At 32.4% G+C, this 26,191-nt stretch overlaps 2 protein-coding genes across 2 annotated transcripts; both read left to right on the forward strand.

Annotated features, from left to right (window-relative positions):
- Positions 1-1,220: 1,220 nt before the first annotated feature.
- On the forward strand, positions 1,221-13,690 carry LOC136986048 (uncharacterized). Its single transcript, XM_067283502.1, has 6 exons — positions 1,221-1,236; positions 4,782-4,891; positions 4,983-5,109; positions 5,185-5,330; positions 13,102-13,234; positions 13,311-13,690. Exons 2-6 carry the CDS (start codon positions 4,852-4,854, stop codon positions 13,555-13,557), a joined length of 693 nt encoding a protein of 230 aa, XP_067139603.1. The 5' UTR covers positions 1,221-1,236; positions 4,782-4,851; the 3' UTR covers positions 13,558-13,690.
- A 4,779-nt stretch (positions 13,691-18,469) lies between these two features.
- Positions 18,470-25,315, forward strand: LOC136986050 (uncharacterized). The gene is made up of 3 exons (XM_067283504.1): positions 18,470-18,631; positions 24,726-24,858; positions 24,935-25,315. The coding sequence occupies exons 1-3, from the start codon at positions 18,523-18,525 to the stop codon at positions 25,068-25,070; spliced, it is 378 nt and encodes a 125-aa protein (XP_067139605.1). The 5' UTR covers positions 18,470-18,522; the 3' UTR covers positions 25,071-25,315.
- Positions 25,316-26,191: the final 876 nt, after the last annotated feature.

The following is a 26,191-nucleotide window of genomic DNA, read 5'->3' on the forward strand; positions in this document are numbered from 1 at the left end:
GATTGAGGTGGTCTGAGTTTGCAGAAATCCGCATTAGCGGGAGTTTTTAAGGTTTTTTTTTTTAATAGAAAGAAATCATCCCCTATAGCGGGAGTGCCCAAAGAGGTCAATATCGATCCCCTTAGGGGTTAATAAAGCCTTTTTAGCGGTCGAAAATTAGTCAGATGTGTGAAAATTACACCTGAAAATTAGTTTTCAGGTGTGAATTTGCAAATTGAGTAGATTTTTTTTATGCGCGTGAATTAATACGAGCTCACCAAATTTATTAATTAATAATCACAATTGTTATTATTACCTGTGTTAAGAAAACAAAAGGGGTAAAAGAAAATCGAGTAATCCATGACAGTGTAAAAAGTTTGGCGATTTTCCAACTATAGAGACCTCTCAGAAGTATTTTTTACAATTAACCGCCCTTATTCAAATGTTGTACGCGAGAATAACCCCGAAAAAATTCCACGTGACCAGTATGTGAAATTTTACCACGTGCTGGCCACGTGGTGAAATTTACCAATAATACCAATAATTTAAAATATTTAAATAAAAAGTCATAATTTTATTAATTTTTTTATTTAAATAATTGATTTGATTTATTAAATCAATTCAATAATTTAATAATTAATAATTAAAATAAAACATTATTCGTATCTACTGACACAAAAATATTACAAGGACACATCTATTATTAGGCCTATATATTTCCTTATGACGATAAAATAAAAATATGATGATTCACTTGCATAAAGTTATTAAAATAATATTAAAAATCAAATAAATTAATCTCATATTTAAAAATATTTTATTGTGTATCATGTGATTTCAGGCATAATAACTAAATTCATTCGCACGGAATAAAGTATTTTTTTTTTTTTTTTAAATAATTCGCACGTTAAATATTTAAAAATAACTATTAGTAATTTCGAACTTTATAAGTAAACTAACAAATATTAAATTAAAATGGCGACTCAATCCTCCTCCCCCTCGTGATACCTTATTCTCTTCGCTCGCGTGTTCAAAAATTTCGTGACGTTTCGTTGAGTTTTAGTGCCGTAATTTCAATTTTTTTGTTTTTGTTTTGATGACGGAAAAAGTGTCATGACGATTTTAAGATGTATCATGTATATATATATATAAATGTATGCATTTTCCTCTCACTTTTATACAGTCAATTGTACGTATAGAAACGTCGATTGTAGCCTATTTTCTTCTTAATTTCCTTATTTATATAATTCAAAACAGGTAAATAATAAAAATTTTGTTTAAATCTTCATATTTTTGTCTTTAATTTAATTTAATATTATGCATTTTAATATTTTTAAAAATATATTTAATTATAAGATTTACAGAGAGAAACGGATGAGGTAAATTTTAATTGGGTCGCAATTTTCAAACTGTAGACTTGAACATTTCCATTGTCATCCGTCCGTCTGTCCGTCTGTCCGTCCTTCTTGAGACCGGATATGGAAAGCTTACTGGTCGGAACCCTGACTAACTATCTACGAACTTCCGGTCCAGACCGGAAGTCACGTCATTTTTCAACTAATCTACAATTCAAAATTGCAGCCAGTTCCATTGTTTTCTATCGTTTTTTAACCAATTCTTTGTTGTTTATTTCATTTTATTGTTTTATTGTTTATAAGTAAATTGATTTTACGAATGACGATTATTTTGTTTTCGATTCTCAACGATAATGGTTTATTTTAATCGTAATTTGTGTTAATTATGATATTGTATGTGTAATCTTTATAAAGGAACAACATTTCTAAATATGGCCTAATGTACTGTACACTTTCTCGAAAACTTTTATTTTTCACAACGCTAATGCTGCAGTCAGATGTTGTATTTGGCCTATTATGGCCTAGTTAAATAGGTCATAATAGGACCATGTGTTTTATATTCAATACTATTCTGTACAAGACATTTTCTATATATAAACATGGAGTAAAAACGAGGAAAATGGAGGTTTGTCTATTTAGATTTATTAGGTTTGCTTTAATGTCCATATAGCGTGATTGTTTGATGATTCATATGACCTTCGATTTCTTCGTCAAGTACTGTACATACATCCGAACCTCTAATAATGACCACCTGTAAACAATGACTTTTATTATGTTCCCGTCAGTAGCCGTTTGGATATAATAAACATTTGCCTATTAAAACAAAATAGCTGAGAATAACATTCGAATCCAACTCTGTAAAAGTGATGAAGTCTTAATTGTATTGTTTAATAAATTCGCTTACTAAACTTCATTAACCACGGCTAAATTCAAATCTCCATTGGCCGATTCATCCATCGATTTTAATTTAACTTGACTTGATTGTTGTAAATTCTAAATAAATTCTGTAAGCAGCATGGCCACCGCAGGAAATTTTTCGGGGGAGCAAAGCTTTAACATAAACAATTACATCAGTATAGGCCTATTTCTATATTTAATTGCTTTATTTTTGGAAGGTTTCTCACGAGTATATTATAGAATACAGTATTGCGTCAATACAAAAAGACGTACAAAACTTTATGATGTTCGAGGGTGTAAAATTACGTATCTAAATCACATTTACAATTATAATTTGGCCGACCAGCGGCCAAATGGATGAAACTACTTAATACTGAAACAGAAATAAATATAATGCCAATTCTAAGTAATATTTATGATCTTTTCCATTGAATTAATTACGTGCTAAAATTAATTAATCCACTTGTTTTTCCTGATATCATTGGCTGAATTCCAAAACTTCTTTATCATAATAAATTCTATTTGTTTCCTTACATTTTATTAAGTGCCTGTTTAATTTTAAGTTGAAAGTTTTTTTTTGTTATTAAAAAATAAACCTTATTCAATCGATTAATAAAATATAAATTACGATTAATCGCAGATAACTGAAGATAACCGTGACCCAGATTTAGGATTAAGTCGGATCTTATACGTTAAAAATCACCAATTTTTCATTTCCTTCTCTTGATACCTTGGCCCCATTTCTTACACTAGAAAGATGCATTTAATACTTCAGGAAAACATTTTTTTCACATGCTGTTTACTGTGATAGAAGGTTAGCAGTTATTCATAACATTCATGTCACTGATAACCCATAAAAAAACGACACTTTCCTACATTTCTGTCGATTATTTCTTCATTCAGAAAGATGAAATATATACAGTAAACCTGTGTAATTCGGAATTACACTACAGTAAACCCTGTGTAAGTCAGAATTTTGCTCATTTTTCCTGTTTGGTAGGTTTCCATTATAAACAGGTTTAACTGAATATGCATTATGAATTAATATAGAATTACTTAAAATAAACAGTATTTCAAATTCCACACAATTCTAGGAACTGATAATTAACGTTAAAAATATCATGCAAACAGTACAGTAGTTGGAAATTTCTTTGAAAGTCTGATAATAATTGCATTATTGTTCAGTCTCTCACGACAAAATTATTATTATTATTATGTACAGTACAGTACATGTACTTTCAATATTTATTTCGTTTTTTAATGTATGCTAAATATAATTTTTAACATACAGTAGAGCGTCGATAAGTGGAACCAATTGGGGACTGGGGTCCTTCCAGTTAATGATTTGTTCCAGTTTCCGACTTTGTACGAAAAAATACATTAACCTGTCCGATGTTCAAATTTTTCTCCGTTGCGTATCGCTTCCTGTTGAATTTTTCTCCGTTGCGTGTCGCTTCGTGTTGAATTTTCGTCGATTTTAAGCCTAACGAAAATTTTTATAATAATCATCGAGGCTATCGTATCGTTAAAAATTATTTCTGCATTTTGTACAAACAAAATAAATATATTAAAGAATATAAAAAACATGAAAATTATACTTTAGAAGTAAATTTAGTATCAAAAACATTCGATTCAGCACGACACAGTCCGACTGAAAATCGTTTCACTTTCCGGCCATTCCACTTACCGACGTTCCACTTATCGACGCTTTACTGTAATTATGTTACAAATTATCATTATCCGATAAGATAATAGTATTTTCAATATTAAAGCTTGTTTACAGAGAAATTAATTAATTAATTAGATACATTTTTATCTCTCTTTACTTAATACATTTAATACAGTAGAACCTGTCTAAGCCGGAACTTGAATAAAACGGAAACCTGCACAAACGGAAATAACTTTGGTACGGTATGATTCCGGTTTACACAGGTATTATTTCTCAGGTAAAGAATAATACAGTAAGAAAAAATCTATTAGATGAAAATATACGTCGTGGTTTACGCAGATTTTACTATATTTTATTCGAAATGCTTTTTTCTTTACTTCTTAATGCATTTATGCATCAAATTTATCAATTAAGTTTTCTGTAAAAACTGTTAATTAAGAAATTAATTATTTGTAAATTAATTTTAAAATCTTAAATTTTACAAAACAAAAATCAAAAATAAATAAATAAAATAAAATTATATAAGTACAAAAAATTATTTAAAAAATAATATAATTATCATTTCTAGCTTACAAACCAGTTTATATTTTATATTTTGAAATATTTTGCTACCGTTTTTACCTATTTAACATTCAATTCTTCCATCGTGTAATACAGCAAAACCTGTCTAAACGGAAAAAGTTCTACGAAATTGAGCAGTTTTCTATATATATATACGGTAAAGTGCGATTCCATTCCGATTTACACAGGTCTTACTGTATAGGAGGCAATTGAGTCACAGGTTGGCGTCAATTACAATTTCGAATACATTTTTTTCGTTTCACAAATATCACTTTAAAAAAATCAAGAACGCATAAATAATTACCTTGTATAATATAAAGTAGATAAAGACAAGTTTACCTTCAGACTGCTTGTGGACAGAAGGAAACATCGTCGATAACTTACACAACCATGAAGATCACCCTTCCGATTTTGCTTTGTTTTTCAGTGGGTAAGTTAATTAAAAGTGTATCGTATTTACTCTTTATTCTTTAATATAATAAATAAATAAATAAATAAATAAATAATATATTATCTTTTAGTGCTGGTACCTACTTACCAGAAAGATTGTCACACGGAACAATTAAACAATTGTTTCATGCCGTCAATGGTAGCAGCCAGCAGAAATTTGATACCAGTCAACCAGAAAGCTTTAGATAAGAGATGCGAGTAAGTAAATTATAACATCTATCAATTAGTGGTTCTCTACAAATTAATTTTTTTAAATTAATGGATATTTTACAGTATGATAAATAAGAGTTACGACTGCTTAAACGAATATATGGAAAGATGCGTTGCTGATATGCACTCCATGATGTACGGTTTGGTGTCAGAACATTGTGATTTAGTAACCAAAGAATGGTGCGATAAAGAAAGCCAATTTCAGAAAGGTCAGTGTTTTATTCTTTGCTTTAACACTACGTAGTGCAGGATTTACACCGGAGAAAACTAGAATTTACAACTCGATTTATAAATTCACGTATCAAATAATAAAATTTTAAGTATATAAGGAAGAGCGTGGACGTAGTAAAAATGCACTTTCATCTCTGTGGGTAGAGGGCCTTTTCTCGTGCGGATTCGGGCAGACTCACAATGGGCAGTCGGATCGTGAGAGACGAGACATCTCAGATAGACCACCCCTAAAAAATTTCTGAGGTCCGAACTGGAACACGGGTCCTCTTATTGATGTCATTAATTACAATGCAAGTGTTGATGCTATCATTTTAAAATCCAGCAAAGAGTTGCGTAACTTTTCCGACAATAAACTTGATATTTGTTATGAGATTTTTTACTTTAAAAATCTTTTAACATTATTAATTATTATAAAACTGCAAGAAGCTTAATAATAAGGGTGGAAATTTTATAAAAAATTGTAAATGCTAATAACGAGTAAAACCGTCATTAAGTCCGACTCTATGAGATATGATACATGAACTCCTCTTTATCTTCTCATACCCTCGACGTTTAACCACACAAATTTAATAGCATTACTCCCCCTAATATACAAAGCTCATTGCAAAATTTCGGAAATTTTCGAGGAAAGGGTCAAGAGTTATTAAGCTTGAAAGTGGGTGAACAAAATCGTGCTGCCACAGAGACACAAACATTAACATCCATACATGTAGAAAACACTACAATTTTCTGCACTTCTCGATGTTTCAATGTTCCCTGAGTCCAAAAATGTAAAATTCTTCGGGTTCGTCAATTTTGACTGACCGCCATACTTTCCCGCTGTTATATATAACAGCCGGGAAATATTTTTGGGTGCAAGTTTCGAAATATTTAGCACAGAATCCCTCAAGTATAAGAGTTAACTCAATATATTTGAAAGAAATTCGTACTGGCAACAACGAATGCAATTCCTTCTTCAATGTCATTGTTTAGAATTTTTTATTTTTTTATTTTGCCTTGAAACAAATCGAAACTTGTTTTCTCCATTGAAATCTAAACGCTTTTCCGCTTATTTAACTCTAGGCAAAAAGAGAAATTAATTCCAATATCTTTTATTTCAAACTCGATAAAATAATAATAAAAATTATTCTGTTTATTTTACTTCATAATTGAATAATCATGAAAATATTAACTGATGTTATTACTTTCCCTCATGTTATATATAACAGAGTGAAAGTATGGAAATCGTTCAATAAATTACAGTGGCGTGCCGTGACATTTGATGATAGGGAAGCTGTGTTTCTGTAAGAAGCCGACTTACAGGAGCAATCAATTAATTGCGCGTCAGGGCCCGTTCGTATTCGTTTGTTCGATAAGCCAGTAAAAACCGTATACGTCTTTAAATGTATTTTTAATAGATTATCTGACGTACTTAATAAATAAGAAGTTCAATATAATTACCTCCGTTATTAGATTCAATAAATTCCCTATGCCCTCTAAATGCCAATTCTTGCTTTGAGAAAAAACACATAACATCTATTAATTTAGATATATCTATTAATCGTAATTATCTCGTTACAATTTTCAATATTTATTTTATATTGTCTACCAATGTTAAATTCTATTCCGCTTTGATTTCCAAATTGCTTCAATTTTACGAAAGAATCGTCATTCGTCATAAATTTTATCGTGGAAATGTCGAATTTTTTTTGTTGACATATTTATATTTAATTTAGGCATTGGTCTTTCTCTTTTAATAATGTTTTCTTTTTCATTATATGGTCTTGAGCCAAAACTTTTTAAAATAAATTTTGAATATCACTAGCACACGATATAAGGGCTAAAATTAAAATTATCAGAAAAACTTACTTGGTAAAACAAAATGTGTGACCAATATACATGCTTAGTAAAAAACAATTCTTCAATTGTACGAATATACTTTTAAAGAAACTTATAATTAAATATAACTTTGTGAAGAAACGTACATAAAAATAACAAAATATTCTTTACTTTTTAAATCTTAAAACAATCCACTTACAAGTTAGTGAAATAGCTCCCTACGAGTGGCTAATGAATGGAATCAGAGACGGTCCAGGTAGGTGTGTGCGTGCCAAATCCCGAGGGTGCCGATACCGGTCAATGTCAAATGCTCTTTTGTCGCGTCACTAGTAGTATCTCAAAGGACGCGACGGGGTTGTTGTAATTTTAAAAACGTTTCTCACCGTAGCTGTAAAAATCTAAATATGTTAAACTTAACAGATTGTCCGTCGTTGTTTTCTAACTAACTTCGTTTTAGGACCTAGTGTTCAAGGAATTTCCAAATTTACAACTTTTCGTCACTCTCATTGAACTGGAAAAATTTCTGTCTTTATTACATCTAATATTATGAAGAGATCAGACCCACTGTACTCGGCAAGAGATTCGTTCGGTTAAGCTTCTGTTTAAGTAAAATTTCGGCTCTTTTATCAGAGTTTATTTTTGTTTCTAATTCCCTAATCGCTTAATTATTTAACTACTACTTAAGTAGAAATAAGTCGAAACCGGTTACTTTGTACTTGAATATCTCTAGTCTTGGGAAAGAAGTGGAAAGAAATTTTTATGACAACCGATACATAAATCGTAAATTTAAAGAAAATAAATTCTAGAGCTTTTTTTGTACCATTCGTACGTCTCATTCATTAAATTTGGTTGTAAATGATGCTGCCAAAGTAACAATTAATTTTTTAACACTGTACTAGAATTGTACACGTTTTTTCTGCATCCCCTTACAGATGGGACATACTAAATTGTAATATCACCGGTTTAACATTGAAATCCGTAAGTAATATAAGATGGGAGAGCAGAATAAACGCAGAATAAATATATCAAATATTTTAATGGATTTTTTTTAAAACTCCTGTCAACTATACAGAACTATCATAAAAACATGCCAGTAAATTCCTATCGGTTGGTTAAGTTATAAATCTAGTGTAGGATGGGCAACCGTTTTTATAACATGGGCCAGAATAAATTTTACGTTTTTTCCGCGGGCCATAGTAGTCAATTGACGCCTTCTTGTGACTCGTAATTTTTTTAGTCTGCAAATATGAAATAAATAAATAAAAAGTTAATTACTACATTTATTTCTCTTATCGTTTTCGAAAATTACAAAGAATTGGAAAAATAACTATTAATTAGTTATTTTTCCAATTTAATAATCTATTAAAGATCTCGCGGGCCGGATAAAAACTTTCTGCGAGCCGTAGCTGGCCCGCGGGCCGGGGGTTGCCCGCCGTTGATCTAGTCTACTCATGATTCACATAATCGGGCGAGGGTGTCCTAATATCTAGCAGGCGGCTAACAGCCCACAACCGGTCCGGGATATAAAGTCGGACTCTTTACGCGTGTGTCGCTTCTACCAGCTAAACCGGGTGAGGTTGGTACACTGTAAACCGCATGTGCTAATGCCTATATAATCTGGCTGATTAGAAACTGACCCGGTTTCGACATTCCTTCCGCCACCGAATTATTCGAATATACAATAGCAATCTTATCGTTTTTTTTTCACGTGTAGTATAGAAATTTGTAAAAGATACATAATGCAGTTATAATAAAATATTAATTTTAATTAATTCAAAGTACGTTAAAATATGAAAATTTATATTTTATAAAATACAAGGGAAGGTCATTGGAAGGTGGAAGCGGCGCTTCCATCGCTTCCAATGACGGCACGCCACTGATAAATTACCTCCTCTCAAGATTTTTACAATTTTTGTACTCGGGGGACCTTGAAACGTAGGGAAATGCAGGAAATTTCGTGGATAATTCCCGTATGTATGGATGTTAGTGCAAGGCCGGTTTTGGACTCTTAGCCGCCTACGTGCTACAGATATTTGACCGCACCTATCAATGCTGATCGCGAGTAAATTCATAACCTATCCCAATCCATATTTATTTTCATTTTATTCGCCTTTTTACAAAAACAATGGTGTAAGTAACGCTTTAAGATTAACGGTACGGAAATAAAAGCCTATTCACAATGAAAATTAAGCATAAACGTAAAACCTCGTATCTAGGTTATTAAACGCAAACCATTCACAGTGAGTTACGTAATTTTAACCTTAAACTTAATCATAAGACGTTAACATAAATAAAGCTTGGAGTTTGCTAACTTTAAACTTTTGTACTTTATACGTGATTTAAAACAATAAAACAATCGTAGTAGTTACGGAATTCCCACTGATAAATTTTTCTCTGGTTCAGCGGAGAATCCCTCATCACCTGATCACAGTTTTCTGAATCAAAACACTTAACATGCTTCAGCGTTATTAACTGCACAGCTCTACTAACTTTATATCAACAGTTGTCATGCAAACATCAATCTGTTTCGTCGCCGACCACTAGAGTATGTGTGTGAGGAGGAAACGATTTTGTTCACCCACTTTCGAGCTTAATAACTCCTGTACCTTTTGTCGAAACTTACTGAAATTTTGCAGAGAGGGTTGTGCACAAGCGGCATTGGTGCTATTAAATTTTGTCAGTAAAAGGTAAACGTGGTGGCGAGATATATAAGGGTCACGTGTCATATCTCGAGTATGGACGGACTTTTGGATTTTGGAGATTTTCCTCGTTATTAGCATCTACAACTTTTTTTTTTTTTTATAAAACTCATTTCTACCTTAAAATTTGGCATCTTGTCATTTTATAGTAATTAATAATGTGATACTTTATTCTAAAAACTTTTTATAACTTCTAGGGAATTCGATCCCGGCCCTTATTTCTAATCCCGGGATTTCGGGATTATACTTAGTCAATCGGTATTGAGGGTTAATAAAAAATAAGAAAATCTTACAGAAATCAGCTCTTTTAATCAACAAACCAAAATTTAGACAAAAAGCAACGTATTTTACGGTATACACCTAGCTAATCTAATCACTCTAACTAATCAGACTTAAGAGTCAGACTAACCAGAGTTAAAATCACTCAGTCAAAGTTACTTTTTTTCAAGCATCAGTGAAATCTCTTTAAACTTACATAAAGGTTTTTTTCAATTTGTGTAACAAACTATGCAAATAAACGTTGAAAATTAACAAAAATCTCTTTTAACATCGACTAAATAGACGACTTCCATATAACAACCTAGCACAGGTGTCGCCAGAGGGGGGGGGCAGAAGGGCAGCTGCCCTCCTCTAGAAATTCGAAAAAATTATTTAAATGCTGAAGTTTTAATTAAAATAATCTTCTTAGGCTTGTAAGTTAAAAAAAATGTTTTAATTAAGATATTTCTTTTCCGGTACATAGTAAATGATTAAAAATTTATGAATCGTTTTTATTTTACCTACATACAATTCATATCCTCTATCAATTTACATCATCTTGACCCCCCGGCCCATTGGCTGGGGGGTCAAGATGATGTAAATTGATAGAGTCAACCTTGCAACCAAGTAAGTAGGTAGTAAAGTAAGTTTCTTAGCAAAAAGTATTTAAAAATAATATTAGTCACATTTTTCCTAAATATAAAGAAAACTAATCTAATAGGAACATTCTAATTTGAATTGAGAAAATATGATCTGAGAAATAACAATGCATCCAGTGTCTCATCACCAAGTCTGCCTCTCAATTTGTTGCGCATATAGGCCTATATATGCTGATATATGCTGTTGTGCATATACGTTCTGTCACACATATATACACACGTGTGACAGAGTTGTGGACTGTACATCAATGCTAGATAACATAAACGCACCTGACACGTGTTACAATTTTGTTTAATCGACTACAGAGTGTATTCGATCCTTAGAAGCTCTAAATTTGAATATAGATGAGTTCTCGAGCATATTATTTATGTTCATTAATCAATTTAAATTGGATGCAACAACCAGAGGCTGGTGGGAGCGCTCACTTAAGGGTGATGATATTCCTCCATTGAATAACTTATTAGAATTTTTGAAGGGTTATGTTAGAACTGTACAGCCAACCAAAAGTGCTCTCGACTACGCCAGAAAATCGACGCTCGCGAAAATTCAAAAAATACAAAAATGAAGTATATTACCGGTAACCCAGTGAGAACTGCTTGCCTATTATTTTAGTTCAAAATACAAGAAGTTTTATGTTAAAATAATAGGCAAGCAATTCTGTTAAGAGCACTGGCACTGAACGTTTCGCTTCATGCAGTCTATTTTGAAATTTTTTTAAATGATGTCAATCCCGAAAATCTCGGGATCAGGAAAACTTAATCCCGAAAATTTCGGGACTAAAAAGTGGCCGGGATCCCGGGATCAAATCCTCTAAGATTCATAACAGATGCCGCACACTCAATTTTAAATTATTTTTCCGGGAAAGTTAAGCAATTCGTTGCTGGATGTTTTTTTTTTTTTTTTTTTTTTGAATTTTGGCTCTTTTCCTCTAAGATAGTCTTGTTTTCATGCTCATTGAGGATTTGGCTAGGCTCGCGGGGAGTCGACATATTCCAGACAGGCCACTCCCAAAAACTTTCAAGCTGCTTGCTGAACTAAATTATGGATTCCCCACTAATTTTATTATCAATTTAATTACTAATTGATTAATTAATTAATCATTGAATAATTATTAATTTATTAAAAATTTCCTTACATTTTTGTTAAACTGTGTTTAATAAATATAATTAAATTTTTGAGTTTAATTCAAAAGTTTGCTGCTTTTCAATTCGTGAGTGAAAGTTAGAAAGATAATAAAAAAAAATCTAGAAACGAATTAAAAACTTTCACAGAAACATTTAAAACTGCGTGTTGCGCCATCTATTATAATATTTTATTTTTAAAAAAATTTATATTATTAATTACTATAAAATGGCAAAAAGCTTAATTTCAAAAAATGGAATGAGTTTTATATTAGAAATTGTATTAAATATTGTAAATGTTAATAACAGGTAAAATCTTCATTAAGCCCGGCTGCACTCGAGACACACGACTCCTTACATTTCCCCATTCCCTTGACCTTTAACCACGAAACTTTAGTAGCATCAATCCCCTTAATAAACAACCCTTTTTGCAAAAATTTCAAACATTTTCGACAGAAAGCACAAGAGTTATTAAACTTCAAAGCGGGTGAACAAAATTGTGTTCCAGCAGACACGAAGATTAACATCCATACATGTAGGAAAAACTCCCCAATTTGTTCGCATTTCTCAGCTTTTCAAAGTCCCCTGAGTCCAAAAATGTAAAAATCTTGGAAATAATTTTCTTGAACAATCGCCATATTTTCTCTGTTATAAGTCTCCATATAAAATACTTTATTAAGTAATTACTTATAATATACTGTAAATGTTCTATGAGATTAACATATAAATTAATACACGTATAAATATATGATAACATCTGAGTTTATGTACACGTACAGTACATTATATTTATATCAGTTATTTTATAAGTTACGTGTTTAATAACAATTATAAGATGTAATTGAAACGTTAAATAACGCTGAAATCCGAATAATAAAATAAATTTAGATATTTAAAGTTTTTGTACTGTTTTAAAAAAATATTTATAGTGATATTCTCTAAACTTTCTATTGCAAAATTTTCTCCAGACTTAAAACAGTAATAATACAGTCCAACCTCCAAATAACGGCCACTCCCAACAATGTCTATTTTTTTACGTTCTCGACAGTAACCATTGTTCAGAGATTCGACTATAATCGTGAAAATAAACAAATTATACTTTCAACTTTAATTCTTTAATATTAAATTTATTTATTATAATATTTATTTTAATTCACATTAACCACATTTCGATTAAATTCATATTTATTTAGATTTTCTGAAAATTGCTCCTTGCTTATCTGATGCAGTGAAGAACACTCATCGGGTTTGTATGAAAGATTTGCCAAATATTATAAATCAATTTATGGGAGACGATGTGGAATCTCGAATCCCTGCTGGTTGTTGGTCAGTAAACTCTCTTTGTATTCTATCAAATTAAGAAATAATCAAAGTTATTTATTAATGCAATTTCTGTTTGCAGTTACTACATGCAGTTCTATGATTGTTTTTACGAGCAAGTAGATAAATCCTGTGGAAAAGGTGCTTTCCCTACAGTACGAAAGGCTTCAGATATGATGGGAATGGTCATGGCACACAATTTCTGTTCCTCTTATGATCCAACAAGCGATGAATGTTCAGAACTCTTGAGCAGAAATGTCACATCTCCATCACCAAAATATTCCTATCTGGCTAGATTTATGATCGCCATGTTGAAGCATCGCAATTAAATACTGTTAATTTTTGCTCTTACTTGTATTTTGGGGTTTTTGTAGATTACATTTAAAGAGTAATTTTGTTTAGAAATTTCTGGTTTGTATTTGAAATATTTCAATAAATATTAAAATTATGAATTTAAAATTATTTCAGTCTTACTTGTTGATAAAAATATATTTATTTCACTCGATAGAAACATATTTTAAGAATGGCCTTGGTTTTGACATTTTATTTCGCAATAGAACAAACAGTTCATTAATCTTCAGGCTTTAAAATCAAGGTTAAACTTAATATTCTCAGGAAAATCATTACTTTTTTTTACAGAAGAACGAGATTTCCACCAATTACGCGTAGCTATTTTTTATACCTTTCGACTACTATCCCATCCTTCTGTAATGCTGTCTCCTCCCCAAATTATGTAATGGACACCTCGTTCAACAACTCTCTTATCTGTATTAAAAAATAATACACAGCACGGGAGAACATTACGTTATTTTATTTACTACGTGTGCATACAGTTACGTACAAAGCAGTGACAAACAGTATACATCTCTATATAACACTTCAGAAAAAAAAATCGAATCATTTTGTTACCAAACGTTGAGTTTAGTTTATTTGTTTACGACAATACGACACGTGAGCAATCTTCCTTCCGAAAGGACTTTCTACTGGAAACGTTCCCCTATTTAATGCTATTAACGTGAATAAAACCCGGAAATTTCACGTGGCCAGCCGGTTGGCGAGGAGCGAACCAACGACCGGTGTTCAGTGGTTTAATACACTCTGTCAGTGGTGGACCGAACGTTGAGGGACTGGCATTATGTAACGTGTTTTTAAATATTACTACTCCTCATAAACAATTAATTATTTCACTAATTATTTATTTTAATTATTTATGTTTTCGTATTCAAAATATACAAAGTGATTATCATTTAAGAGTAGGTGTTCAGAGCTCTGTAGAAAAAAATACTGGGCAAATTTCAATCAAATACTCTGGTTTCGATTTGAGGAAGAGTATTTTACTTAAAAATTCAGCGGGTAGAGCGAAATTTGGTGCTGTTGTTTCCTTAATTTGCAGTTAAGTACTTGTACTGTAGATTTTCTAACGAATTTCGGAAATTAAAAAACAAAATGTTTAAGCAGATACGTGACGGTGCACCGTTTTAAAAGAAGGGTGACCATCATCAACTGTTCACCTAGAGTCACAAAACTTTGAACAACGTTTTATGACTTTATCTTTGGAACGTACTGTACATAATATGAATATGCACACTAAGAAGACAGCAGCGACAAATTTCGTCCTAGCGGTTGAATTTTAAAATAACGTTTATTTTCGAAAATCGAAAAGACATACTCAGGACATAGCAAATTTAGTTCAGATATCCTCAGTAGTTTTTTTTATACAGAACATCTACTTCTTTACTATGATCATCCTGTATTTTAATAAAAGAGGGATGAAATTGAAAATCGTTGTATATAAACCTATATTAACTTCTTTAACTCATTGACTGACAAAGTGTTCGAGTTGAAGCAGACTTCTTAAAAAAAAAGTAGGAACTTGAAAAGAGCGTCCAGTATATTATCAGAGACATCTTGAATATTGAATATCGAAAAAATCCAGCAACGAAAGTTGCGTAACTTTCCCGGCTGCTGTGATTTTTTTATTTTAAAAACTTTTTATATTATTAAGCAAAATAAATAAATAAAATTGTATGCGACGCCATCCGTCAGATTTTGTTATAAAATCTTTCTATACTTTTGATTACTACAAAATGGCAAAAAGCTTAATTTTGAAGGCAGAGATGAGTTTTATGAAAAAGTGTAAATGTTAATAACGAATAAAATCTTCATTAAGTCCCAACCCTCTCGAAATTTTTAAAAATATATTTAATTATAAGATTTACAGAGAGAGACGGATGGAGTAAATTTTAATTGGAACGCAATTTTCAAATTGCAGACCTGTACATTCCTACTGTCGTCTGTCGGACTGTCAGTTCTTCTCGAGACCGAATATGGAAAGCTTACGGGTCAGAGAGACTAAAAAATCGCGTGACTTCCGGTCAATGGAAGTCACGTGGTTTTTTCAACTGATATACGATTCAAGATTGCAGCCAGGCATTGTTTTCTATTGTTTTTTTAACCAGAGTTAATTGTTGTTTATTTCATTTTATTGTTTATAAGTAAATTTATTTTAGAAATCACGATTATTTTGTATTCGATTATCAAGAAATAAAGATTTACTTTAATCGTAAGTTGTGTTAATTACGATATTGTATGTGTAGTCTTTATAAAAAGGAACACGATTTCCAAATATGGCCTAATGTACACTTTCTGGAAAACATTTTATTTTCACAACGCTAATGCAGCAGTCAGATGTTGTATTTGGTCCTAGTTAACTAGGCCATAATAGGATCATGTATCTTATATTCAATACTATTCTGTACAGGACATTATCTATATATAAACATCGAGTAAAAACGAGGAAAATGGAGGTTTGTCTATTTAGATTTATTAGTTGCTTTAATGTTCATATAATGTGATGATGCAATGATTTATCTGACCTGAAAGTGGGATTCCGATTTACACAGGTTTTACTGTATAGGAAGCAATTGAGTTACAGGTTTGCGTCAATTACAATTTCAAATAAATTTAATCGTTTCACAAATATCACTTAAAAAAACAAGAAAACAGAAATAATTAACTTGTATAATATAAAGCCGGTAAAGATAAGTTTACCTCGATTTCGAAGATTTTGTGATGGAAATTGTGACGTCTACAGTTGATGAAAGGAAACAGAAAGAAGAATAAGAAAGGCTACAAGCGGAAAGAAAGCGGATAGAAGCTGAAGGGTAACGGGTAGAAGATGAGAGAAAAAGGGAACGTCAGCATGAGTTGGAGATGGCGCGGATTAGTGCAGTAAAAAACCTATTAGATGAAAATACAGGTCGCGGTTTACACAAATTTTACTGTATTTTATTCAAAAGCTTTTTTTCTTTACTTCTTAATGCACTTATGTGTCAAATTTATCAATTAAGTTTTCTGTAAAAACTGTTAATTAATAAATTAATTGTTTGTAAATACAGTCGAATCGCGATAAGTCGACACCTAGGTAACTCGACACCCTCGGTTAAGTAGTCTGTGGTCCCGGCGGACTTGCATGGGCATTAATGTTAAAAAACTCCGGTTTACTCGACACCGTTTAACTCGACACCACTGGATAAGTCGACATACTTTTGCTGTCCCACACTCTAATAAGTCGTCGCCCCCTCCTGGAAAAATGAATTCACTCCGTACGTGTGGTACAAACTCATTTTTTTTCGGGAGGGGAGAGTCGATTTATTTATTAATATGTAATTAATATATTTAATAATATAATAATACATTAATATTAATAATATATATACATATTAATAAAAATGCCTTAACATTTTATGTATTTTTATGTATAAAATAATAACAGATAAACAAAAAGAAATACGTATACAATCTACATCAACGTCACACCAGAATCCAATTTTGCATTTTCTCATGCCAGAGGCATTAAGAATCCTTAGACGTTACCAGCCAACAATTGGCAATTGCGAAGATGATGTTTTAAAGGCGTTCACGATCATTGAAAAAAAAAAGTCGAGACAGTTAAGTGCTCAAAACAAACAATACTAAACGAACTTTTCAGTTTTTCATCTACAGAGTAATTGTAAATGGAGGACACAATGTATTGTAAGCCTATACTACTGTTTAACGCACTACTGCATTTTATTAATTGAAGTTTTGTGTTTTTTTTTTCAATTTCGCTTAAGTCGTCACATCGGATAACTCGACACATTTCCACTTCCACTTGGGGTGTCGACTTATGCGGAGTCGACTGTAATTTTAAAATCTTAAATTTTACAAAACAAAAATCAAAAATAAATAAATAAAATAAAATATAAGTACAAAAAATTATTTAAAAAATAATAGGCCTATAATATAATTAGGCCCATCATTTCCAGCTTCCAAACGAGTTGATTTTTTATATTTTGAAATATTTTGCTACAGGTTTTGCTCATTTGCTGTATTACACAATGTAAGAATTGAATTTTAAATAGATAAAAACACCTATTTAAAATTCAATTCTTACATTGTGTAATACAGCAAATGAGCAAAACTTGTCTATACGGAAATATTCTACGAAACAAAACGGTTTTCTACGTTAAGAAAACCCCTGTTTAAAACGATAACTTGCAAACCGAAAAAAAATATATATATACAGTATATATATAGGCCTATGTTTTTCGGTTTGGCAAGTTATCGTTTTAAACAGGGGTTTTCTTAACGTAGAAAACCTTTCTTTTTCGTAGAATTGTTTCTGTTTACACAGGTTTATCGATATATATATATATATTATATATCTTCGGTAAAGTGCGATTCCATTCCGATTTACACAGGTCCTACTGCATAGGACGCAATTGAGTCACAAATTTGCATCAATTATAATTTCAAATAAATTTTATCGTTTCACAAATATCACTTAAAAACAAGAAAACAGAAATAATTAACTTGTATAATACAAAGTAGATAAAGACAAGTCTACCTTCAGACTGCTTGTGGACAGAAGGAAACCTCGTGGATAACTTACACAACCATGAAGATCACCCTTTCGATTTTGCTTTGTTTATCAGTGGGTAAGTTAATTAAAAGTGTATCGAATTTACTCTTTATTCTTCAATATAATATATATATAATATATATTTTCTTTTAGTGCTGGTACCTACTTACCAGAAAGATTGTCACACGGAACAATTAAACTATTGTTTCTTGCCGTCAATGGTAGCAGCCAGTAGAAATTTGATAGTAGTCAACCAGAAAGCTTTAGATAAGAGATGCGATTAAGTAAATTATAATATCTATCAATTAATGGTTCTCTACAAATTAATTTTTTTTATTAATGGATATTTTGCAGTACGAAGAATAAGATTTTCGACTGCTTAAACGAATATATGGAAAGATGCGCTGCTGATATTCACTCCATGGTATACGGTTTGGTGTCAGATCATTATAAATTATCATACAAAGAATGGTGCGATAAAGGAAGCCAATTTCAGAGAGGTCAGTGTTTTTTTCTTAGCTTTAACACTACGTAGTGCAGGATTGAAAACTAGAATTTACAACTCGATTTATAGGGAGGGAGTTACCCTTAATAAGACCTCTCAGATGGCATCTCCCTAGGCAGATCGCCCAAGTGTTGCGTTGCCAAAACTTAATAAAACAATAAATTCACGTATAAAATAATAAAATTTTTAAGTATATAAGGAAGAGTGTGGACGTAGTAATAATGTCCTTTCAACTCTGTGGGCATTGGAGGGCCTTTTTTCCTGCGGATAACGAGGAACGATACATATCTGAGATAGACCACCCCCAAAATATTTCTGAGGTCCGAAGTGGAACCCGGGTCTTCTTATTGACATCATTAATTACAATGCAAGTATTGTAAGTAAATATCATTTTAGAATCCAGCAACGAGTTGCGTAACTTTCCCGACAATAAACTTGCTATTTGTTATGAGATTGTTACTTTAAAAATCTTTTAATTATTATAAAACGGCAAAAAGCTTAATAATAAGGTTAGAGATTTTATAAAAAATTGTAAATGCTAATAACGAGTAAAACCGACCCTCTATGAGATATGATACATAAATTCCTTTCTCTCTTCTCATCCCCTCGATATTGAACCATCAAAATTTAATAGTATTAATCTCCCTAATACATAAAGCTCCTTGCAAAATTTCGGAAATTTTCGAGGAATTCAAAAAATCACCTCCCTTCAACATTTTTACATTTTTTGGACTCGGGAGACCTTGAAACGTCGTGAAATGCAAACAATTTGGGGGTTTATTCTGTATGTATGGATGTTAGTGTATGTGTGCGAAAGGGGCACGATTTTGTTCACCGAATTTCAAGCTTAGTAACTCCTGATTTTTTGTCGAAAATTTCTGAAATCATGCAATGAGGATTGTGCATAATCGGCATTGGTGCTATTAAATTTTGGCGGTAAAAGGTAGACGAACTCCGTCTATCTTTTATACGGGGGTCACGTGTCATATCTCCGGCATGGTCGGACTTAATGAAGTTTTTACTCGTTATTAGCATTTACAATTTTTTTATAAAACTCATTTCTACCTTAAAATTTAGCATCTTGTCATTTTATAGTGATTAATAATATAAAAAGTTTTTAGAATAAAGTATCGTAACAGATGACGTACACTCAATTTTAAATTCTTTTTCCGGGAAAGTTAAACAATTCGTTGCTAGATGTTTTGTTTTATTTTGGCTCTTGTCCCCTAAGAGTGTTTTGTTTTCATGCTCATTGAGGATTCGACTAGGCTCATAACGGGGTGGCGGTGACTCGACATATTCGAAACAGGCCACTCTCAAAAACTTTCTGAAGCTGCTTGCTAAACTGCACTACGGATTCCCCACTAACTTCGTTAACTACAATACTAGTATTGCTAATAACATTTTTTTAAAATAGTAAATTAATAATATATATCCAATTAATTCGTTCTAGACACTCCAAAATACATACCAAAAACACATTTTATAGAGAACTAGCTGACCCGGCCACGCGTTGTTGTGGCTCAAAATGTATCTATTATAAATGTGTAACACTTCCCCCGTGGGGAATTTCAAAAAATCCCTTCTTAGTGTACAGTACATTCTCTTGACGTACCCTATTAAAACACAATCAAAAACGCGTTTAAAATAGTATAATAAAAGCAGAGTTCTTCACAGTAAGCCTTAATCCTGTCCCTCTCCCCGCAAGGAATATCGAAAAATCCCTTTTTAGTGTATATTCTGTTGACTTACCCTATTAAAACGCAATTAAAAACGCAAAAAACCGCATGTAAAATAGTATAAATAGAAGCTGAGTGCTTCACAGTAAGCCTTAATCCTGTCCCTCTCCCCGCTGGGAAATATCGAAAAATCCCTTTTTAGTGTATATTCTGTTGACGTAACCTATTAAAACGCAATTAAAAACGCAAAAAACCGCATGTAAAATAGTATAAATAGAAGCTGAGTGCTTCACAGTAAGCCTTAATCCTGTCCCTCTCCCCGCTGGGAAATATCGAAAAATCCCTTTTTAGTGTATATTCTGTTGACGTAACCTATTAAAACGCAATCAAAAACGCATCTAAAATAGTATAATAAAAGCCGAGTTCTTCACAGTAAGCCTTAATCCCGTCACTTTTCCCGCTGGGGAATATCGAAAAATCCCTTTTTAGTGTATATTTTGTTGACATAACCTATTAAAACGCAATTAAAAACGCAAAAAACCGCATGTAAAATAGTATAATAGAAGCCGAGTTCTTCACGGTAAGCCTTAATCCCGTCCATCTCCCCCCACTGGGGGAATTTCGACATGTATATTATATAAAAACACGTGCGTATTCGAATGCAACGTTGCGTCAAAATTTCAAAGGAATCGGTAGGAACAAACGAACGTTATATTTTATTTATATAGATAGATAGAAAATGATCTGCTTCAGTCCATTCTCACAGAAAAGCATAATGCCTGACAGAAAAGCAAACTTAGGTCGTCGGAAGTTAGCGCCATCTGTTGGACATAAAAGCTTAATCCATATATAAATATATTTTTGAAAGGGGGGAAATGGTGGTCTTCACATGTGCCAGAAACCTTCGTGGGAGTGTATTAAACAACTTCCCGAAGTTTCATGGCAATCGGATAAATGGTGTGGTAGTGCATGAAGGACAAACACACACACACACACAGACATACATTCAGTTTTATATATATAGATATAGTGTTTAATACTAAAAATAATAAGAAATTAATATAAAATAAATGAATGATTTGTTGGGAAATGAATCCTTCAGCCTTTACGCAATCTTTAAATTTGAATGTAGTGATATCGGATCTTCTCGTCCTCCCTCAACTGCGGTTTTGTCGATCCGTGTGCAGTCCATTTGCACAGGGTAATAAGAATTTTAGGCAAAGGATCATAAAACCGAGGGGAAAAAGACGGTAAGAGAGGGTAAGAGAGAGTAGTTCGGACACGAGAGAGATAGGAAGGGTAAATTAGTGGTCCCTGAGAGTGGAATAAAGATTAGAGTTTTTTGTGTAGAAATATTTGACTTCTAGTTCTGTGTGACGAATCGTCAGGGCGGAATCCGCTAATTCAGATCGGGTTCCCTATATTGGACATAAATTTTTCGGCTCCAGACTTGTCCGAACTCGCACCTTCGCTGCGCCTAGTGACACTATGTATGCCAGTGCGGCTCTTGAATTTTTCGAATCAGTCTCTAATCACCATCTAACTGTTTTAGATTAATCCAAATTAATCATAACGGGTGTACTACAGATTACCACCTATGGAATTTCAGGACTTTGATTATATATCTAAACTCAGGGGACCGAGATGAGTTCAACGGTGCCCTATTTTGAACCGGAGACAAAAAATAAAAAAGTTATCATACTTTTTAATGCTCTCATGAAGACAGCGCCATAGTTGATAGTACTGCCATCTTGCGGTAAAGTCTGCAAACTATGACGTCGGACTACGGTCATCTCCAGTAGGGTTAAACACGCGATACGAGAGCGGAGAGAGCGACGCGACTTTCGATCATCGCGCGATCGCCATTTCGGTTAGTGTTACTTATTGCAGCGAACATGGCGGCCGTTCCCACTGTTCGTGCTCCCGACTGACCTCCCGGAGGGGAGCCGCCGGCAGGCCGCCATGTGCTAAACGTCACTAGTTATTGATTCACGGTAGTTCTTGAACAAAGTAAAAAAAAGGGAAGAAACGTCTACTAAAGACAATTTTAACGGCAAACGACGCGACTCCCGATCGCGATAGCGAGGCCGACTTAGCGGAGAGAGCGACGCGACTCCCTATCATCGCGCGATCGCTGGAAAAAAGTATGATAACTTTATTATTTTTCGTCTCCGGTCCAAAAGTAGGGTATCGTTGAACTCGTCTCGGTCTCCTGAGTTCAGATATATACTCAAAGACCCGAAATTCCATAGGTGGTAATCTATAGTATCCCCGTAATAACTGTTCGACATCTTCAATTGTTTGCGATCGCTGTTTCGTTAGCACATTTACGCCTTTCGCTACAGTTTTAGCTTTTAGCCTCCTTTATTGCTTCCTTTTTCGCCACAATGGAATTTATCGCGGATGGCGAGTTCCCGTAGTACATGCGGCCAATTTCAGCGATCTAAATGCCGCTCTCGTATTTTTCAATGATTTCCTTCTTCAAGTCTATCGTGTTCCAGGCTTTCTTCTTCGAAGGGCTGCTGGCTCTAAAAACTTTCTTTGGTCCAATGATAGAGCTAAAGGGAGAGGAAAGAAATGGAATTGTTTGGCGAGACGCGCAGTGTAATGCTCACACGAGAAACAAGGCACACTGAGCAGGAAAACGCATGGGTCACCCTTTGTTTTCGCAAAATTAGCAACGAAATCACGCGGGCATTCCGACGAAAACCGAGACAAATTTTTTGTAGAAAAAATCGACGAAAACCGAAACCCACAATAACCGAAGTTAATGAAAACCGAGATATTACTGTATAACATTTCCTTTAATTTTTCAGCGTGATCTGATAATACAATAATTTAGCAATTAGCAATGACTATGGCATTCTATATAGATTAAATAGGGTACATCATGCAGAAAATAAAGTTAATCAGTAGTCTTGATTAATAACAACGGTACCAAAAATAGGGTACCGTTGAAAAAAGTGCGTCTTTTTGTCTTTTCGTATAAAATAATACGAAAATTTAATGTAATTTTAGAATAATTAAGCAGTTCTTAAGATGATATTTATCATTTTTAAGCTTGTATTTTTAGTGCAGCTTAATATAAATATATGTAATCATAATTAATAACACATCTGAAAATGTTTTAAAACTATTTATATATAAATTTATAAATTATGACGAAACAATAATTATAAATTTATTAAAAATTGCCTCACAAATAAATTCTGTTTAATAAAAGTAATTTAAATTTTTTTGGTTTAATTGGAAAGTTTGCTTTACAATTTGTGAGTAAAGGTTAGAATGATAATAAAAAATATCTAAAAACAAATTGTGTAACTTCTTCTTCTTCTTTAATCTAGTTTATATGAAAATTGTAGCCAAATCGTGTAACTTTAACCGCAACCACATTTAAAACTGAGTGTGCCGCCATCTCTTACGTTTTATTTCTAAAACATTTTATATTATTAATTATTATAAAATGGCAAAAAGCTTAATTTCAGGGTAGGAATAAGTTTTATATTAAAAATATTGTAAACGTTAATAACAAGTAAAATCTTCATTAAGTCCGACCGCACTCGAGACACACGACCCCTTATATTTCCCATTCCCTCGATCTTTAACTACGAAACTTTAGTAGCATCAATCCCCGTAATAAATAACCCTTTCTGCAAAATTTCAGAAATTTTCGAAAATAAGCACAGAAGACGAAGTATTAAGCTTGAAATTCGAGTGAATAAAATGTTTGTGTTTCCCCACACACAAACATTAAAATCTATACATGTAAAAAGCACTCCCAAGTTTTGCATTTCTCGACATTTCAAGAAGGTCCTTTGAGTTCAAAAATGTGAAAATCTTGTGGGTATCATTTTTTTAACCAATTACCATATTTTCCCTGTTAATGGACTTATATATTTGCCATATAAAAGACTTTATTTATGTAATTACTTGTAAGTACGCGTACTATACATTTCTAATACGCGAATAAATACACGATAACATGTACACGTACAGTACATTATATTTATATCAGTTATTTTATAAGTTACGTGTTTAATAACAATTATAAGATGCCATTGCAACGTTAAATAACGCTAAAATGCGAATAATAAAATAAACTTAGATATTTAAAATTTTTGTACTGTTTTAAAAAAATATTTATAGTGATATTTTCTAAACTTTCTATTACAAAATTTTCTCTAGACTTAAAACAGTAATAATACAGTCCGACCTCCAAATAACGGCCACTCCCAACAATGTCTATTTTTTTACGTTCTCGACAGTAACCATTGTTCAGAGATTCGACTATAATCGTGAAAATAAACAAATTATACTTTCAACTTTAATTCTTTAATATTAAATTTATTTATTATAATATTTATTTTAATTCACATTAACCACATTTCGATTAAATTCATATTTATTTAGATTTTCTGAAAATTGCTCCTTGCTTATCTGATGCAGTGAAGAACACTCATCGGGTTTGTATGAAAGATTTACCAAATATTATAAATCAAGTTATGGGAAACGATGTGGAATCTCGAATTCCTGCTGGTTGTTGGTCAGTAAACTCTCTTTGTATTCTATCAAATTAAGAAATAATCAAAGTTATTTATTAATGCAATTTCTGTTTGCAGTTACTACATGCAGTTCTATGATTGTTTTTACGAGCAAGTAGATAAATCCTGTGGAAAAGGTGCTTTCCCTACAGTACGAAAGGCTTCGAGATATGATGGGAATGGTCATGGCACACAATTTCTGTTCCTCTTATGATCCAACGAGCGATGAATGTTCAGAACTCTTGAGCAGAAATGTCACATCTCCATCACCAAAATATTCCTATCTGGCTAGATTTATGATCGCCATGTTGAAGCATCGCAATTAAATACTGTTAATTTTTGCTCTTACTTGTATTTTGGGGTTTTTGTAGATTACATTTAAAGAGTAATTTTGTTTAGAAATTTCTGGTTTGTATTTGAAATATTTCAATAAATATTAAAATTATGAATTTAAAATTATTTCAGTCTTACTTGTTGATAAAAATATATTTATTTCACTCGATAGAAACATATTTTAAGAATGGCCTTGGTTTTGACATTTTATTTCGCAATAGAACAAACAGTTCATTAATCTTCAGGCTTTAAAATCAAGGTTAAACTAAATATTCTCGGGAAAATCATTACGTTTTTTTTTTATAGAAGAGAGAGATTGTCCACGAATTACTCCTAGCTATTTTTTATACCTTTCGACTACTATCTCATCCTTCTGTAATGCCGTCTCCTCCCCAAATTATGTAATGGACACCTCGATCAACAACTCTCTTATCTGTATTAAAAAATAATACACAGCACGGGAGAACATTACGTTATTTTATTTACTACGTGTGCATACAGTTACGTACAAAGCAGTGACAAACAGTATACATCTCTATATAACACTTCAGAAAAAAAAATCGAATCATTTTGTTACCAAACGTTGAGTTTAGTTTATTTGTTTACGACAATACGACACGTGAGCAATCTTCCTTCCGAAAGGACTTTCTACTGGAAACGTTCCCCTATTTAATGCTATTAACGTGAATAAAACCCGGAAATTTCACGTGGTTAGCCGGTTGGCGAGGAGCGAACCAACGACCGGTGTTCAGTGGTTTAATACACTCTGTCAGTGGTGGACCGAACGTTGAGGGACTGGCATTATGTAACGTGTTTTTAAATATTACTACTCCTCATAAACAATTAATTATTTCACTAATTATTTATTTTAATTATTTATGTTTTCGTATTCAAAATATACAAAGTGATTATCATTTAAGAGTAGGTGTTCAGAGCTCTGTAGAAAAAAATACTGGGCAAATTTCAATCAAATACTCTGGTTTCGATTTGAGGAAGAGTATT

This window comes from Centruroides vittatus, unplaced genomic scaffold, assembly GCF_030686945.1.
Source record: "Centruroides vittatus isolate TY-2023 unplaced genomic scaffold, ASM3068694v2 contig_988, whole genome shotgun sequence".
In the NCBI taxonomy this organism is placed as follows: Eukaryota; Metazoa; Arthropoda; class Arachnida; order Scorpiones; family Buthidae; genus Centruroides; species Centruroides vittatus.

Coding starts and splice junctions, on each gene's coding strand:
- LOC136986048 (XM_067283502.1), top strand. CDS start 4,852: ATGAAGATCACCCTTCCGATTTTGCTTTGTTTTTCAGTGG. Junction 5,110..5,184: donor GCTTTAGATAAGAGATGCGA/GTAAGTAAATTA, acceptor GATATTTTACAG/TATGATAAATAAGAGTTACG. Junction 5,331..13,101: donor AGAAAGCCAATTTCAGAAAG/GTCAGTGTTTTA, acceptor ATATTTATTTAG/ATTTTCTGAAAATTGCTCCT.
- LOC136986050 (XM_067283504.1), top strand. CDS start 18,523: ATGGAAAGATGCGCTGCTGATATTCACTCCATGGTATACGGTTTGGTG. Junction 18,632..24,725: donor AGGAAGCCAATTTCAGAGAG/GTCAGTGTTTTT, acceptor ATATTTATTTAG/ATTTTCTGAAAATTGCTCCT. Junction 24,859..24,934: donor CGAATTCCTGCTGGTTGTTG/GTCAGTAAACTC, acceptor TTCTGTTTGCAG/TTACTACATGCAGTTCTATG.